Consider the following 19,175-nt stretch of genomic DNA (forward strand, 5'->3'; position numbering starts at 1 on the left):
GTTCTTAGCACATAATAAGCACTCATTTAACATCAGCTAATGCTGTTTACATGTATATATAAATAAAGGTATATATAAATACATGCATATAAATGTTTTATTATATAAGTTTCATTACTTTAATTTTGTTAAACTTTTAATCTTGAGATAAATACAGAGTCACAATGTAAGAAATGATAGATCTTGTGCCCTTTTTACCCAGTTTCTCTTAATGGGAACATCTTACAAAAGCTATAGTTCAATATCACAACCAAGACATTGACACTGAAACAGTCAAGATACAGAACATTTCCCTCAACACAAGAATCTTTCATGGTGCCCTTTTGTGGTAACACCCATGTCCTTCTCACCCACCCCCCCATAAGCCTCTGCAAGCATGAATCTGGGCAGGTTCAGAAAACTTTTTAATGATAGTTATGCTTATCAGTATTTAACTCCTGGCTATATCCTCCAGCAGGTGGGGTAGGTGTGTCTGTCCTTAAAATGGCTGATCAGCAAAACCAAATACAGAAGGAGAAGAAAAGGGGACATTGAACTATTAGAATGATTCCATCTAGCTTTCCAAAGTTCTACACAAGAAGATATCAGTCTGCATCTTTGTTTTTTTCTTTTCATCTAGGGGAAAAACAAACTTACCAAACTCCAGATACCTTAAAATCAAACATCATCATTTCCATTGTTATAATTAACCCTAAGCGTAGATCATGCCACATTTATATTTCCAGTGGAACCTTAGGGAAGCATTCAGAAGCCATCCCGTTCAAACCTGCACTCCAGGGGGCTCTCCCTGCACATTCCTGGCCTTTGGCCCCGCCAACTGCAGTACCACACCCAGCCGGGAGGCACTGATTTCACGCCAAGACAGTCTGTTCTGATGTAACTGAGGCTGTTTAAAACCTGTTGAATTTTCCACTGGTTTGGAATGGCTTTGGCTGTTTCCACCATGGAAAATAGTTATTTCCCAAAGGATTACCATTCACAGACTCCAATATGTTGCATTTGTAGAGCACTTTAAAATATATATATAATGCTTCTTTGTACTTTAGCTTTGCCTATAAATGGACGGGTGGATGCACATGCATTCTAGCTTCATCATCATTGTTTTCCTCACCTCCTCCACCACACCACCATCATGGCTCATATTTGTTGGGAAGTTACCATGAGTCAGGCTCCCCCATTAATGCCTTGCACGTATTCACCCACTGACTCTTTTCCATAACCTTATGATAGCTAGGTGCTCTCATCTTGCAGATGAGGAAACTGAGGCACAAGGAACAGAGAGATTAAGTAGCTTGCCTAAGCCACACAGGTAATGAAAGGCAGAGCCCAGGAATGGCACTCAGGCAGTCTGACTGCAGAGCCCTGGCTCTTTGCCGTAACTGACCATCACGTGGTACTGCCTCCGCTCAAAAGGAAGTATTACACGACTAGTGGCTTGATGTTTTGAAAACCTTCTTTCCAAGTCTGACCCATTTGCAGTCACGTCATTTTATTGGATCTTCTAGAATTCTCCGTGAGTCACTTTGATCAACTTTTCTGTCAAACTCAATGGGAAGGTGCCCTAGTCTCATGTCTTGACAACCTCAGAAACACACATGTAAGGCTTTAAATGATAATGTAATGAAATCCTGCTTTTTTAATGGAATGGGTCAGTATCAAGAAGGTCAGTCTGTAATAAAGAATTTTCCAGAAAAAGAAATTGGCAGCATACTTTAAGAAAATACTGCATAAGCCAGGAAGCAACTTAGAGATGTTTAAATTTTCCCTAACATGAATTCTGACCACCCCAAGCTGGTGGGAAGGTGGAACCACCTGTTCTAGGGCAAGCAGAGATTCGGGCAGGACCTGCGTACACCCAGAGAGGAAATCTGAGCAAGCTTCTCAGTCTTCTGTCAAACCAGAGCACACGTGGAACTTGTGGAAAGGGCAACCGCACAGGAGACTGGTCTCAGCTCTGCCTCTAACTAGAGGAGCCACTTTTGATGGGTCGATGGGCCTCTCTCCTACATCAATTTCTTCAGCTGTCAAAACTGTTTTAAATATCTTACAGGGTTTCAGTGAAGCTCGCAAAGGGAAACACACATGAAAGAGCTTTTAAAAGTTGAAAGTATAAATTCTACTCTTGGGTATATATCCAAAAGATTCAAAGGCAAGGATTTGAACAGATACTTGTGCACCAATCTTCATGGCCCATTATTCACACTTCACAAAAGGTGGGAACAAACCAAGTATTTATCAACAGATGAATTGGATGAACAAAATGTGGTGTGTCCATACAATGGAATATTATTCAACCGTGAAAAGAATGAGGTTCTGATACATGCTACTGCATGCATGAAACTTGAAATCATTATGTTGGGTGAAATGCACCAGGTACAAAGGGACAACATGTTATATGACTCCAGCTAAATGAAATGTCTAGAATCAGAATATTCCCAGAGACAGAAAGTGGATTATAGCTTCCCAGTGGGAGGGAGGAATGGGGAGTTATTACTTAATGGGTACAGAGTTTCTGTTCAGGGTGATGAAAAGTCTTGGTAACAGACAGTGATGGTAGCCCAAAACTGAAAGTGATTAAAATTACAAATATTATATTATATATAATTTACCACAATAAAATTACATGTTTTTTAAAAAGCAGATATGAGAAGCCAGCTATTATCTGTTAAGCCAGACATTAATGAGATTTGCAAAAATGTTTTTTAAAAAAGTGAAAAGCACATTTTTTTTATTGGGAAAAAAAGAATTTTGCTGCTGAAACCTTCGGTGGATCTGGGCATCTCTTTGCCATTGGCTGAATTGAATGATTTTTTTTTTTAAGTTTCCTCCAACTGAACATGGGGTTCTGAGAAGAGCTTCCTGAGGGTATTTTTGGTTAACAAGCTCCCCATCATGATTTTGCTTTACTGTTATCATAGCTGGTTTTAATAGCACTTGGAATTTTTCCTTTTCAGACATTCTCACTGTGAATGTACTAATTTTAATAATCAGATGCCGTTTTCAGCTAAGCTGTTCTAACTCCCTGAATGGGCTATTTACCATTTTGTTTGCAGAGGGAAAGAAATGTGCCTCCCAGACAGTGTCTCCTGGAATTGACAGTTCTCCACCCTTCCTCCAAGCTCTGGAAATATGAAGGGAGGGAAGAAGCCATTTGGAACGCTTCTGGGTGCTCACTGCCCACTAAATAGCATTGTTAGTCCTGCACCTGCTCCAACTGTACCTGGAAGTGGGGCTCATCATTCCTCGGCTATAGGAGGCAGCCAGGGTTAATCGGATGAAGCACTCATGATTTGCAAGGTCACCAGAAGCAGTTCGGGGACTGATGGGCCTCCGTTCTGTTTTCTGGGGAGTGGGGGAGATGCAAGAGAGCTGGTTAAAGGGAGAAGGTAGGGAACAGAACATGACCAATGACCAAAAAAAAAAAAAAAAAAAAAAAAAAGACCAGGAAGTGTGGATGAAAGAGCAAACTCCCAGCTCACACTTTAGGAACCACAAGCAGTTTTATCATCTCGAGAAAGTGAATCATGCTGGATTGGGCTCTGAATGAGTTGAATCAGAACCAAACTGTCCTCACACATATAAAATAAATGCCTTGGTCGAGGCAAAGGTTATAATAGTAGCACCAATGCAAATTCTGTCAAAAGGCAGTTTACAAAATATTTTAAATAAATAAATAAATAAATAGGCAGTTTATTCTGAAATTATGGAGCTGTAACCCATATTATACCTTGAAATTTGTTCTATAACTGCTTGTTAAAATGTACGTTGAAGTTTATTGCTTTTTGCATATATGTTTTTTCACAATGAAAAATGTTTTTCAAAAGGCACATTATTATAAGTTGAGTAATACAGAAAGTTAGCTAAAGAGAAATAAGTGGAAAAATAGATAATGGGTTGCAAACATAAATGTAGATGATATTCTTGTTCCCCAGTAGCCTATAAACTACTGGAGCAATTTTCATGTTAAAAATAATTTATAATACTCTTTGAGAATGCAATAACAGAAGTATGCACAATACACTGAAGTAGAAAAACAGGATAGGATGTGATGAACTCTCCTTGGGGTTGTCAATGACGGGTTTCTGAAAAAGGCAAAATCAGAGCTGGTTTTGAAGCTTAAGTAGGAAGTCTCCAGACAGAGATGGAAATAAAAGGACATTCCGGGCAAAAGAAACATCCCAGGGAAATAAAAATTAGAAAAGGCCTGCCGTGTTTTTGAGACTATTTTGTTTGCTAGATTGCAAAGAAGGAGGTAGGAAGACAAGGCAGGAGATAAAGTAGAAGTTGAAAGAGGCCAAATCACAGGGGACTTTGTATGCCATACTTAGGACACAGGCATTCTCCTTTGGCACTAGGGAGCCAAAGAAGGATTTAAGTAGGAAACAAAGTGATCAGGCTTATGATTCAGAAATGTTATTTTGATGAGAATATGGAAGATGAGTTGGTGGGGGGAGAAGCTGGGCAAAGGGAGGCCCCTTAAGAGACACTTGTAATAAACCAGGAAAAAAAATAATGAGGGTTAAATTAAGGAAGTGGCATTAGGGAAAAAGAGAAAGGGGTAGATCCAAGAGGTGTTTAGAGGAAAATGAATATGTACAGTAACAAATTGATGATGGAGATAATGCAGAGATGTGGATTTGGAGCCATCTCTGGAGCCAGAAACTCAGTGGCTGTTTCCCTATTCATTCAATGAGGTGTGCAGGAATTGGAGTCGTTTTGTCGGGAACCTAGGTGAGAGGAAGTTCTAAGTTAGGTTTTGTACCGGTTACTTTTGTAGAGTTTTGGGTAAATTTGAGCAGAGGTAAATCCATTTGAGCATATGGCTCTAGAGGGCATGTAAAAAATCTCAGACAGACGTACATATTTGCAAAGAGTTTCGCAAGGAAGGAAAGGATTGACAATACGCAATGCTCAAGAGGGTCTAGAGAGACAAAGACCTAGACGTATCTACTGGACATAACAACCAGGAGAACATTAGTCGTGCTGGTGACCTCAAAGTACGGAAAAACCAAGTGGAGTTGAAGAGCGTGCACCATGCAAATCACACCATATCCAATGCTGAATGGCAACTATGAGTCCAGTACTGGGCAAGACACGGGCCCTCCTTCTGTGTTCTCTAAGGCAAGTCAGGCCCAGCTGTGTGACAGTCTGTTCTCTCAGAAACTATGCTGGACCCCAGGGACTCTATCACTGCTTAAACCAGACACAACCAGGGTTAAGCAATACCTCTATTTCCTGTAACCTAAAGGCAAGGATAAGAACTGGCTCACTCAGAATCACCATTCTTTGCTCCTGCCTTAGGCTTCTTTCCACGTTCTCAAAGTACTATAGCACTATACAAGGACAGGGAAAGCCAAAGAGGAGGCAACATATCTATGCATGACATTTTAACATGGTGACCCTGCCCCTCCAGTAAATGTGGCTCAACCAAATGGCTTTAATTCTGAACAATTAGGTCTCTTTGGCAGGAGTACGGTGGAGAAATGCAAAGAGACAGGGAGACACATTACTGGTAGACAGGAGAAAAAGGTGCTGGCATAGATATTTTCTGCTGAACCTACTTTCTTTACATTTGTTTAACTTTAAGGCTTTGTTTAAATTAGGGAAAAGTCCTTTTATATTCACTTTCATGAAAGAAAGAAGGGTATATTAATAGTGTGGCTTACATGTGTTCCATCTGAGATTTTATGACATTACTAGTGTAATCATGACACGGGGTTTCTGGTTTGTTTGGGATTTTGTGGACGCCCCCTGCCACAATATTACTAGCCTCTAGAGGTGGAGGATCATCTCTGTTTTATTTTTCTATCCCCTACAGGACAAGAACACAGTATGCGCTTAATAAATATTTCTAGAATTTAAACAAATTGTTAGGTTGAGGCTGCACTCCTTAAATCGGTCATTAACTTTGTGGTCCATATTTCATCTTCCCAACCAAAATCTAGATTAGAACCTCTTGGCGAGCAGAGCCTGGATTTCATAGTGAAGTCATAAACTGGCGCCCTAGGAGTCTCACTCAGCTCAAAGTTGAGTTTTTTATCAGACCGCAAGGGGCTGGTCTCAGAGGTGGCTTTACTGTGAGGCTAATGAAGCTGAAGTTTCCCAATCCCCCACTCACACAGGTCTTGTGGGTGTGCTGGGAGTCGCTGGAAGTTGTAGAGAATTCAGTGGGCAAGGGGGAAGCTGGGATGCAATCTGGGCACATGTCTGCATTACCATGGCTGGTCAACTGACTGAACAAGCTAAGGAAAAAGGAGCTGGATCTTCCATGCTCCAGGCAGTTGCAAGGTTGCATTTCTCCTTCTAAGTAAATTGTTTCTCCTACCCTTAACATCATCTTTGTGATTGTGCATCCAGTGTCTTAAAGGGTCCCCAAACTGTTTACGGTTCAAGTCTCACAACTGAATCTGCCCCTGGTTAATTCATACCTTGTTTAAAAACACTTTTTAATATTTTATTACTGATGGTTGTTCACATTTAAAAGCCAATATGTTTAATACTACCAACTGGATTTCCAGTTTCTTTGAACAATCCGAAGTTGTGGCAACAAGGGTCTCTGCTCCCTTGCATGTGGTGGCTGTCAACCAGAGGTAGTGGTGGCTTCCCCCTTTGAACAAGGCATGGGCTGTCCCATTTGCCATGGACAACTCCCTTCCCTCTCTGCATTCTCTCTGGTCTCTAGCCCACTAGAACCATTTGAGTTTGCAAACCTGCCTCTGTACTGTATGCCTACTGGGGTCCTTGCCAAAGTGACTTGTGCAGATCCCTAAATGCATTTTCAACAAATGAATTCACTCATCAGACATGCAAAAAAAAAAAAAAAAAAAGAGAAAAGAGACAAGAAGTGATCCCAGGAACAGGCATAAAGACAAGAAGACAGTGAGGCCTTGGGTGGAGCAAGGGAACTGTGCTAAGAGTAGACCCCTCATCAGGGGGAACTGAGGTCCTGTGTCCATCCAAGGTGAGCTGTCCCTCTGCTCACCACCCCACACCCCGCTAGTGATCCAGCAGCTGATCTCACACCATCCCCGGGAAAGTTAGTTCATAAGGGGCTAGAATTCAAGCTGACTACCTCTAGTTGTGCCTTGGACTCACATCTACAGACACAATCCCTCCTTCTACAATAACACCCTTGAGTTATGGGCTTGGATAAGCCCCTCCCCTTGTGAAGGTCAGGGATGGCCCTCCAGTGGTTCGTGATGGCAAAGGCCAAGGGATTTTGAAGATATAATTAAGGTCCCTAATCAGTCTGATTTTGAGTTTATTAAAAAGGAGATTTTCCTTGGGGGGGGGCCTGACTTCATCAGGTGAATCATTGAAAAGAGAGAGAAATTCTCCTGCTGGCCTTGAAGAAGCAAGTCACGACAAGTTCTGCAAGGAAATGAGTTCTGCCAAGAACCACATGAGATTGAAGAAAGGAAGCCGAGCCTCAGATGAGACTGCAGGCCTGCCCACACCTGATGTGACCTGCACGATCCCAAGCAGAAGACCCAGCTAAGACATACCCAGACCCCTGACCCATGGAAACTGAGAGATAAAAAATGCATGTGAGGTTTAAGCCACTAAATACACGGTATCTTGTTATGCACCCATAGGCAACAGATGTCAAAGTAAAGAAAAGCCAAAATAAAGGGGAAGCCTACAGGATTGTTTCGGGCTGTGGAGAGGTGTGGGACAAGTTAGTTTGAAGACAGGGACCTAGCTATGCCAGGAGGAATTGTGTTGGGCACTCGACATATACAATATCATTTAAACTTCTCAAATATTCTGAGAAGTCAACATTTCTGAGTCCGTTTTACAGATGAAGATGCTGAGGGCTTCAGAGGTCTTTGAAGTTTCCATCTAAGTCCCAGGACTATCTTAGATTCAAATGCAGACCGTCCAGATGCAGGAGGCAAGCACCTCTTCTCTCCATTGCATCACGGGCTCACTGCAGGCTTGGGAGTGAAGGTCACGGGATAGCAAGCGTCAGAGGAGTCTTGCCAAGATGGTCAAATTTTGGGGCAGAGCTGGTGGCGTGCCTTGTGCTCTGGACTGCTGCTGCCAAAGCAGAGTGGCTTGGGAGATCTGTCCCCCACGGGAACATCCTCTCCAAATTCCTTCAGAAGACTCGTTCACAGAAAAATGCTTGCATAGAGAGGGAAACAGCTGAGCTTCTATAGGAGCATATTTATATCCACAGATCTTCCAAGCCATCGGGGGTACAAATCCCAGGGTGCAGATCAGCAGCTCCATGCTCTGATGGGAAAATTGAGGGGCGCTCGGGTTACAGACATTGCCCAAACTTATGCAAAACAAGAAACCAGGCTCCTCTCCTCTCTTTCCTTCTCTCCCAGGCCTGGGAGGGAAAACAACTTATTCCCGTCCAACTCATCTAGGTCATGCAGACCCTTACTTTCTATGCTGACTTCAGCTGTTTTCACAACCTTCACTGAAAAAAATAATTCCCAGCCAAGTTGCCATGTATCTCTTCTCAGCCCCAAAGCCCTCTGTTTGCCTTTTTTAAAAAAACTTTATTTATTAATGTTGCTCAGAACGGTTTTCTCTACTCAGATAATTTAGAAATCTTCTTTAGCCCACCAATCCCTTCTCCCCAGAACACCTCCCTGCCACACACAGCTCAGAACTTACTGGAGACCTCCCAGGCACCCGTGCATCCCTGTTCTCAAACTTACCCCCCATTATATCCTTTTTCATGGAAGACCAAGAGACTGGAGTGTGAGATGCAGGATAGAAATTCAGGTCAATGTGCGATAGGCATACTAACACCCCCCACCCGCACCCCATATTCATATCCCAATCTCAGGAATCAGTGAAAATGTTGCATTCCCTGTCAAAGGGGATTTAACTTTGCAGCTGAAATTATGGTAGCTAATCAGCTAACTGTAAGGTTGGGAGAGCGCCCCAATGACCAGGTGGGCCTGATGTAATCACAAGAGCCCTTAAAAGTGGAAGCAGGAGGCAGAAGGGGTGGTTTGAGGAATGTGATGTGATAAGAACTGGACCCGCTCTTGCGGGATTTGAAGGTGGGGAAAGTGGGACGAGATCCAAGGAATGTGAGCAGCCTCTAGAAGCCACAAAGGGCAAGGAAACAGATTCTCCCCCAGAAGAAATACAACCTTGCAGACACCTCAATTTCAGCTCAAGGTGGGGCCCTTGTCACACTTCTGACCTCCAGAACGGTAAGATAATAAATGTGCACTGCTTTAAGCCACTAAAGTTTGTGGCAATTGGATGCAGTAGTAATGGGATAGGAATACACTCTGGGTGAGATTCTTAGCTTATCTCTGAAGATTATCAGACACACCTAACCAGCTTGCAAAGAGGTCTCCCCAGACAGGACCACTATGTCCAAGAGAAACATGAGCGGGTGACTTCTGTTTCCCCTGTGACACATCAGGAAGTAGACTGCCCACCAAACCTGTCTACCCCAAAGACCTCATTTATGCAAATTCCCCAGTGAGATCCAAGGAGTGATCTGAGGGCAGACAATTCTAACGTGCTTTCAACAGCTGAATGAGGGTAGAGGCCCAGAGTCAGGCTGTTCCCAGGAGCTAATGGCTTGTCTTTTAAAGGTTCAGAGGCTTCCTGAGAAATAAACAGGATTGTTAGTAATGAACAGCACCTGGGATGCAAATTAATTAACCCCACCATCACATATGTGGTAGTTTGTTTTTTTATTTTCTCTCTGGCTCCCCCTCCTACTATTCTGGAGAGCACTGCAGCTTGCCCTTTCTGCACATGCCACTCCATGAGGGCTGGGGAATGGATTTCCCCTAAGAAAAATCGCTAGGAAACCTTTTGAGCACCTCCTAGCCGAGCCCAACACCGCCTCTCCCCCCCCCCCCCCCCCCCCCCCCCGCCCACATCTCAGCTCTAACATCCCTTCTGCTCCAGAGACCCTCCCACCTTTAAAAGCCCGTAGTTAAAAGCCCACTGGGCTTTCAACGCTTGGATCTTCTCCGCAGGAGAGCACTGTGTCCTGGTCAGATCTCCAGACACAAGAGTTTCCAATGTTAATAATAATAATACCCCTGAAAAAAATGAAAGCCTTTTTATTTCCTCCGTGGACGGGTATCCCAGTCTAATACTGGAGCTGCTAGATATGCAATCGCCTTTGCCCAGGTATTGGCCCTCTCCAACGGAGAGCGAACACGAGGACTCGGTCGGTGGAAGCTCTGTTTCTTTTCAAGTGGTCCCGCTTATCTCCAAACTGCCGTGCGTAAAAGCGCCCGGCAGGCTCTCAAGTCCTTTCCACCCTGAGGGCCCCGGGTCAGCCTTCAGAGCAGACTCTTAAGAGACTCCTGCCGCGTCCCTCCTCCCAGGCAGAACCCCCTGTTAGGAAAGCCCCGGTTGAGCGCACAAATAAATCCTCAGCCCGGGTTCCACCACCCCCGGCCCCGCACACCGCGTGAAAGCCTGAGTGGTTTTGCAGCCGTTTGTTGATGCAACAAGCATCCTAGCTCCTTAACTCTGCCCACTCATCGCAATTCCGGCCGGGGTTCCCTGTCTCCCGCCCTCTGCGCCTCCGGGTCTGCCCAGCCCGCTGCAAAGAGTTAAGACCCGGGTCTCGATCCCGCTCTGCCTGCTCCAAGGCCCCCCATCCACGCTCGCCGCTTCTGATTGGCTGAGCTCCTGTCAGTAGTAAAGAGTATCAGATAGCAAACTTGGGACCTTCATAAAGGCGTGGCGGTGATACTCCGCAATCGCTGGCAGCCGATGACATCAGCCAAGAACGCCTGGGATGCCGCTGCCCGTGGCCAGCCTCGGAGGAGGAGGAGGGTCCTACCTGCCGGCTAAGAGTTAACTAGCTCGGCGAGGGGGAAGCCGCCAGTTTTCTCGGGACCCTGGTCTCTGTCCCTGGCTGCCACTGCCCTACCGAGGGGAGCGCTCGGAGAGTTGGATGCGTTCTGGCTTGTTAGCTGCGGCCAGCCGGGCTCCTGGAAGCCTGTTCCTGGTGGAAATCAGGGGGCGCCTGGCACTGGGACCAGCGGCTTGCTGAGAATCAACATGACACTTCTGGGGTCTGAGCATTCTTTGCTGATTAGGAGCAAGTTCAGATCAGGTAGGGCTGAGACATTTAAGCATTCCTTCTTCAACTTTTCTCTGCTGCCCTTCTCCACTCTAGACGGCTTTCCAATAAATGTTTCAAAGCCGGCGGCGGCTCACTCATCTTTGTGCCTCTAAAACACACTTTATTTAATTTGGGGGTCTTTAATGCCTTTCATTTACATGCTTTGAGTTGCTGAGTGTGGTTTTGTTTTTGAAAAGGTCAATTCATCTCCCCCACCCCCACCCCACCTCTCTTTCCACTAAACAGAAATTTTGGAGGGGTATACCCAAAAGAACAACTCTGAATGCGAACAAATAAGGAATTTCAAGTTTGGGGGCGGTTTAATATCAGTTATAATGGCTGAGATGAACTTGATGCTGTGTATTAGGTACAGAGGTCATTTAAAATGTAGCTAATCCAAACAAATGTATTTCCCAAAAAAAGTCACTTGGGGGAAGTAAAAATAGCAAATTTGGAGCACACCAAGTATTTAAAATGACATCACTGTAGAAACAACAACAACAAAAAGCCCAGTGCCACAAATATTTTTTTCCCAAACCATCTGATATTTATAAATGGAGAATTCTCCCCCAAATTTCTGTGTCAGTGGCGTGTAGAGAAACTTCTCCAAGGATGCCCAAGTGAAGGTGAGTGGAGGGGACAGACCGGCACTCGAGCCATCCCTCACGGAGTAGGCACGTGCCTGCAGGGCATAAGTGCGCGGGTTGGACACTTACATTAGATAGGGAGACACTTGCCTTCTTAGGTCCTTTCTCAGCAGCTCTGTGGATGATTTAGATTTATGAAAATGGTAACAAACCATACGATAATGGTAGCGCTCCCCCTTGAAGATGGGTGGCTTTTAAAAAGACTTGATATGAGCGTTCAGCATAGCAGGTGTTAGAAGGATGCTGTTGGTTTTCTAAACTCTAACCCTTTGTCCCTCTAAATGGTGCCACTCGATGTTTCACTCGGGATGATGCTCAAGGAATGGAAAAGTGGATCCTGGGAAGGAAAGTTCACCTGAGTCTCACTTGCTTGTGGTTTCAGGTGTCTGTGGCGTCAACTGGAGTTTTTGGATTTTTGCTTTTTTAAGGATGTGCACTGTTGGAGGGAGATGAAAACTCAAAAGCTTATGTGGGTGCAAGCCTAAAGAGGCCCTGAAGCTCCAGGAGCCTGTCAATCACTCGGTTAGGCAGGAAAATAAGAGGGTCCTTTCCTTGGTGAGGTTGAGGCCACTGGCCTGTGCATTCACAACAGCACTGCTGGTTTGTGATTTTGGTCAAAACTGCAAGGCAACACTGCCCCCTTTCTGAAGTAGAGAGGATGTAGCTTTGTTTTGCGTGAATCTACAGTTTCACATGTACCCTTTGTCAGACTGTTAATTTGGGGAGGGGGGAGAAGGGGCTGGTTTGTCTCAGTCAAAGGATTTTGTGACATACTTGAAAGAAGGCTTGTAAAACAGGCTTATCAAATGAATCTTTCCTTTGGGTAAAGTGCAGTAGAGAGGGAAGACATAATTTTTTGCAGCGGTCCCAATTCCTGTCTCAGTCCTGATGTCTCAGACGCTGCAAATCCTGACCCAGAAGCTCCTTAGAATTCTAGCCTTGCTTTATCTTTTTGAAACTTGGGCAGCAATTTGTGTCACAGGGAAATGGGGAAAACATATGGAAGCAAAAAGCAGTCATCCTTAATCCTCCACCTCTGATAAACAGGGAAACTGGAGAGTGGAAATTGACATTGGTTTAGGCATCTGAAATGCAAAGGATCGATAATCTCCTGAAAGGTAGAGAAAAATTAAAAAAAAAAAAAAAAAAACAAGTATAAAACTGAGAAAATGTAATGTTGAGTGCGGTGATTGTTCTTGTTGGATATAATTGTGGCCTCTCCCTAATAGAACTCTGTTTTGGGTTTTTTGTTTGTTTGTTTTGGTATTTTGTGGCTGACAATGGGCAAGGAGTGCCTATTCTGTTTCAATTTCTTTCTCACTGGCCCAACCACTCACTCTGTTTTCTTTTTTTCTTTCATCAGCGATTCAAAATGTAAACTCATAAAACTGTTTCTATCTTGCTGATGATGTTTGCTTTGATAGTAAATTCCAGTGTTCGTTATTTCATTAAAAAGATTCCACAGATGTGTCCTTCCCTTGGGCATATCTGCATCAACCTCTCTAACAGGTACTTTCTCTTTTTGATAAACTTCTTTTCTTTTTTTTTTTTTTGCATGGGCAGGCACCGGGAAACAAGCCCGGGTCTCCGGCATGGCAGGTGAGAACTCTGCCACTGAGCCACCGTGGCCTACCCTGATAAATTTCTTTTAATAAACTTTGCTACTTATTCCCTGATATAGGACTTATTATTAAAGCAAACAGTTGACTGTTTTAACTCTGAAATTGATATGATTAGCAATAGCTTCTCACCGAATCTCTATCAGCTGTATTTGAATGACCTTGTTATTAGGTACAAATTCATGCCACGTGTGCAATTAACGGCAGACGTATGTGTCTGAATGTGCTTGGCGACGTAAACTAACCTTGTTTGAGAAGTTGCAGTATGTCATGGTTGAGTGAGTTGGTCTAAAGCTTGACAAGCTGGGTCTTTAGCAAGCTCCTCCACTTATTAGCAGTGTAACACTGAAGCCTGGATAAATTAGGTCACCTGCCTCCCTTTGCCTCATCAGAATAAAAGGAAGGATGGGGTTGTTGGGAAGCTTCAATGTGATAATACAAATGGAGCCCTTGCCACTATGCCTGGTAAGGGCTCAACAAATACTGCTCTATTACTTATCTTAACAGACCATGGGGGGCCTGAGTTGGCCTAGACCTTGGTTACTCTGTAAATGTGGAGGACAGACTAGAAGATTCCTCAAGCCCCTTTGCTAACATTTCGTGGTGCTCGGAAAACAAATATTTACTAGTAACAAGCAGAATTGTGGTTGGATGGTGTGACAGTTGCACATAAGCGGGAGGCAGTTTATATAAATGCGATAGCTAATGCTATTTTTAAATTGACCGTTATTTTACAGTTTTGATCTTCTCACTGCTGTTTTCTCAGGATCTGTAATCAATATCCATGTCCACAACGTGTCTTAATATCATGAGTAAGTCACATGAAACACGAGGGCACCTGTGTGTGTGCACACAAGCACAGACAATTTACACAAGCGCAGAGAGAGGATCTATTGAAGGATTTTGCTACTGAACAACTGTTGTGTTTCCTTTGCCTCCTTCTCTTGTTCCTCTCTTCCCCATCCCAAATAGTCCCAACAATGCTGACTCCAGTAACTGCTATGGCCTCAGCCCCATCCCCTTTACGTTCAGATTTAGCAGGTAAAAATGCATGTTGCATTTGGGATATACTTATACTAAAAAGAGTTATTTGTTTATCTGAAATGTATATATACCTGGGCGTCCTGTATTTCATCTGGCAACCCCATCTCCATCTGTGGGGTCTTTGGTCCATGTTCTTTGCTGTCCCTGTCCCATATCCCATGAAGATTTAGGGAGTTCCTGGTGTCCAAAGACGCCAAAAAAAAACAAAAGAAAGAAAGAAAAAACCTCAAAAGCTGCATTTTAGGGATAAAAACAGGAAACTCAGAATGGAGAGAGGGTACCAGGAGGATGAATTCTGAATGCCCTGGAGTAGAGCCAGGATGTGGGTTGAGGCAGAGCTTCACTTCTGGCTTTCTGGCAAAGAAGGAGAAAAATTCAGCAGCCAGGCTGGTGCTCAGGCACCGAGGGCTTCAGATCTTGGGGTGCAGTGGAAAGAAACCACTGGGGAAGGATGGCATTGCGGAAGCAGCAATAGCTAAATTGAGGTGGGGCCACTGGAACCCAGCAACACCATTTTTTTCTAACCCGCAGTGGTTTTATTTTTGTGCAACTGGCTGTTCGTCCTTCTAGAGAAACCATGGAGCCTGAAAACCATCCTTTGTGTCCTCTCTCTTTTCTCCATCCTTCAGGTGATCTAAAAAGACCACTATTTCCTACTTTAAGCAAGGCACATTTCTGGGGCTGAATTTTCTCTTCCTCTAAAAGAAAAGGTTGCACGAGGGCGGTGGTTCCCAAGATGTTACCATAAACTTTGTTTTATAGGAACTTCATTTCTGTTTATTGTGATAATTTAATTAATTTGGTGAGAAGCCTACTTGAGCACAAAAATCTTAAGTATTCCCTACTTCCAACTTGCGTTTGAGATGACCAATAGGATAGTTTTTAAATAGGATAATCTTGTTCCATCAAAATCTGTTGGGAATGTCTACTAGCTGTAGTGAGAATAAGGCTAAATTAAAGAGGGTGAGCCCATAGATGTCTTTGGAGGGAAATTATTCTGCCTTCCACAGTGATCTGAGACATGGCACTCCCAACCTTCACACCTTCAACCTTTACCTCTGTCTTACAGATTTGCTTTCTGCTGCCCCCATGGTGCAGGAGTTTTCTCATAATAGGGATTACCTAGTCACAATCTCAGTGTTTTCTTTAGGTTTTCCCAGCAGAAGGTTCGCTTTACTGGGTGCTAACATTTTTTAAGTGGGCTATAAAAAGGTGGGGGTGGGATACATTAGATAATTAAACTTAAGTTGTTTTTTTTTTTTTTTTTTTTTTTTTAAAGAGAAAGGGAGGAAGGGAAGGAAAGACAGAGAAGGAAGGAAGGGAGGAAGAAAGGGAAACATTTTTAAACATTTTCTTGTTTTATTATATTTTGTTTGTTTGTTTGTTTTTTACATGGGCTGGGGCCGGGAATCGAACCGGGGTCCTACGGCACGGCAGGCAAGCACTCTTGCCCGCTGAGCCACCGCGGCCCGCCCTTAAGTTGTTTTTTTGTTTGTTTGTTTTTTGGTGCATGGTCAGGGAGTTGCGCCCGGGTCTCCCACATAGTATACTTCTTTTTTTTTTTTTTAACTGCAGCATTTCTTGAAGACCTTAAGATTTCTAATATACATTATGAACCTCTAAAAAAGATCAGTGATTCCTAATGGTGTTTCAACTTTATTCACAAAGTATCTCATAGGACGGATTTAGCTAAAAGCAAGCAAACAAAACAAAAAAAACGCATAGTGGGAAATTCTGCTCTGAACAAAGAATCTCACAGCTTCTGGCAGTGATTTATTTAATGGTATTAGTCTGTATATCTAGGTTACTGGCCAGCCCACCCAACCTACCCATCAGTTAGATCTCTGATGTTTTCCTTTCTCTGCTTACCTGCTGGCTTACCAGAGATGACCATATCTCTGTTATTTACTTTGTGTCACTAACACCCCATGCATGGGGCAGTACATCAGTGCATCTTCATGGCTGGTAAGTCAATGATCACCATGCAACCCAAAACATCCTGCATGGGAGTTGTGTATTGATTCATTCATTCATTCACTCACCAAATAATTCTTCAGTGTTTCCCTTGTAATGGGCAATCAAATTCTAGGACCTGGGAAGACAGCTGGTGAAAGAATATGCACAAACCTTATCCTCACTGAACTTACTTTCTATTAGCAAGCCCTGGACAATCTTCCAGCGAACTGTGCCTTTGGAAGTGTGCCCCACTTGGGTGCCCCACTTGAGAATGCAATTAGCTGCACCTTAAAAGGTGGGTGCATTATAATCCCTAAAGGAATTACACTCTTTTAAAAAACCAAAGGAAGATCCAGGGCCTGGCTCAGGTCATCTGCTCGAGATGGTTGCTCTCTCTCTTTAATCCTCGACTCTGTTTGATGTTCTCATGTACAACATGACCTTCTCTCACCACCTTAATTATATTACGAGAGTCCCGACCCGTTACCTTCCTTACCTTATTTTTTCCTATTGCTCTTATCCCTGTCTGCCATACTTTGTTTCACTTGCTTATTTATTATTGTCGTGCCACGCTTGAGTATAGACTCCATGAAGGTCAGGATTTTTGTTTGCTTTTAATAGCTTTATTCCAAAGCACTTAGACCATTGCTTGGCATAGAAAAGATACCCATTAATTATGTGTTGAAAAGATGCATTGTATTTGTCCCTGAAGACTACTGAAAACCAAAAAACTAACAATGTAGATTTCATCTGGATTTTTAAGCATGCCTGTGGGTGTTGAATTAAAATTAGAAAGAAAAGGGTGTGAGTAAATATATGAATACAAAATTCAGAACAGTAGTTATCTCTGAAGTGGGAGAGATGAAAGCAAGCAGGTTATTGGTGGCGTTTGGACAATGCACTTATTAGTAAGCTAATTAATTAAATGAGGGTCATTTATGAGTCAATAATGACTGTATGACCATGTGACATTTTGAAGGATTATAACCAATCCAATGCTGGATACCTCAAGGCATTTATGAAAGAAGTGTAAATTCTTCAAGACCAGAAGAAGTAGCACTCCACTTTTATCTGCCATGTATACATTAGACATGGTCAATGAGTTTATGCCAAACTGGATGGAATCCAATTGAATGGATTCTAATTACATTGGATTAAATTGGAGAATGGCAGAAGCGCTCAACTCCACATTAGAATATCGCATGCCTCAAAAGAAAAAAAAAAAACCTGAATAAGAGATGTAGCAAGTGAAACGTAAAGTCTGACCAGGAGCTCCTGAATAGAGGGTAAATGGCCTTTCATCTCCTTTATTTCCATCTGGTATCAAGACCTCACTGGCCACCTAGAGATTGGTGACCAGCTGACATGTATCTCTTTCCAGATTAGGAAGGAGAGGTCAGCAAGTGTGTTTCACAGGCACCTGCTCTCCCATCTCATTGCCACCCCCACAGGAAGAGCATGGTGAGAGCTTAGCACCCTGATTCTTTGCTCATGACCTTAGGAAAACCAACCCCACTCACTGCACCTCCATTTCCATGTTGGTAAAATTATCCACACCCTTTGTGGCAATGGGACTCTATGAAGGAAAGACCTTCCTAGCATTATCGAATTTTTTTTTTTTTTTTTTTTTTTTTTTGGTAATAAGAAAGAAATTCTTATTCCCCATATGGGAAGAGATTACTTGACTTGATGGTATGTGAATTGCAAAAGGGAAAAGCATGGAGTAATTAAAGGGCTTCGATGGACATAAATAGGATTTAAAAAAAAGATAACCAACAGCCAAGTAACATTTTTGCAGCATTATGATTTTCAACTTTACTAAGGAGAGAGTGGTTTTCTTTTATTTTTTAAAGTCAAATAATTTGCATTAACTTCTGTTCTGATATCACCTAGAACAGCTAGTAAGTCAAGTTTTACTTAATCAGATTTGGATCATTATTCTTAGAGAAAAACACGAAGGACTCCAGGTTTTGTTAAAATGAAATGTACTGTTTATTCCAAGAAATTTAGAGTAAATAAGCCTGATTCCTGGCTTTCATTTTTACAGAAAATGCCCTGTAGAGCTGTCAAAGCAAGAATAATTTCCTTCTTTGCCCCTAATTCTCTCATTTTCCTGTAGAGTACTGAAACCGTTGTCCATTCAAGTTGCACAATTGCTCCCGTTGATGTTTGCTCTATTTGAACACCTTAGATCACTAGAGAAGCAATAGAACTTAAAGTGAATTAAACTACTGTAATATTTTCACATGTATTTATTAGGTTCCCTCAGATACAGGAACTTGGCTATAAGCTGGTTCTTATAGCAAGGATGAATGAATGCATAGTCTTTTTTTTTTTTTTTCAGAGTCACACTTCATTATTTTTCCATGTGAGTATCCTGTTATTGCAGCACCATTTGTTGAATTTTTGTTTGGTTGGTTTTTGTTTATTTTAGGGGGTAAGTACATGGACTGGGAATTGAACCCAGGTCTCCCGCATGGCAGGCGAGAATTCTACCACTGAACTACCCATGCACCCCACCACACAACCTTTTAAATACTTAGTATGTCTAACCAAACATCCCAAGTTGAACTACATTTTAAGTTTCCCACCCATCATCCTAGATCCCTTGACCTCTTAAGTGGTACAAAGTCATCAGTCGTTCCCCATAAAACATACACATATTTGATTTTTATTTGTAAAATGTTTTTATTATTTAATTTTAATTTATTTTAAAATATTTGTTGAATATATTGACATATAAGTATATTATATGTAATTTATAAGTGTACATAAATAGTCAAGCAGCCCCAGGGAATATCCCCATTCCACAAATGAGGTAAAGTGACTGGAAAA

At 42.7% G+C, this 19,175-nt stretch overlaps 1 protein-coding gene and 1 non-coding gene across 25 annotated transcripts in view; one reads left to right on the forward strand and one right to left on the reverse strand.

Moving 5' to 3' along the window:
* The window catches only part of MYOCD (myocardin), a 510,995-nt gene that overhangs the window by 382,313 nt on the left and 109,507 nt on the right, over window positions 1-19,175 (forward strand). For 2 of the 24 annotated variants that reach the window (XM_077166022.1, XM_077166043.1), the window contains exon 1: window positions 10,672-11,065. The exons of 20 other annotated variants lie outside the window; for them this stretch is intronic. In XM_077166022.1, coding sequence (XP_077022137.1) covers window positions 11,011-11,065 — 55 coding nt within the window. In that variant the 5' untranslated portion in view covers window positions 10,672-11,010. Of the gene's footprint in view, window positions 1-10,671; window positions 11,066-19,175 lie in introns of those variants that run through there. 2 more of the 24 variants (XM_077166021.1, XM_077166044.1) reach the window with 2 other exon arrangements.
* Window positions 18,783-18,853, reverse strand: TRNAG-GCC (transfer RNA glycine (anticodon GCC)). Its single transcript has one exon. It is a non-coding gene; the product is annotated as a tRNA-Gly (tRNA).

Source organism: Tamandua tetradactyla, chromosome 6, assembly GCF_023851605.1.
Source record: "Tamandua tetradactyla isolate mTamTet1 chromosome 6, mTamTet1.pri, whole genome shotgun sequence".
Classification (NCBI taxonomy): Eukaryota; Metazoa; Chordata; class Mammalia; order Pilosa; family Myrmecophagidae; genus Tamandua; species Tamandua tetradactyla.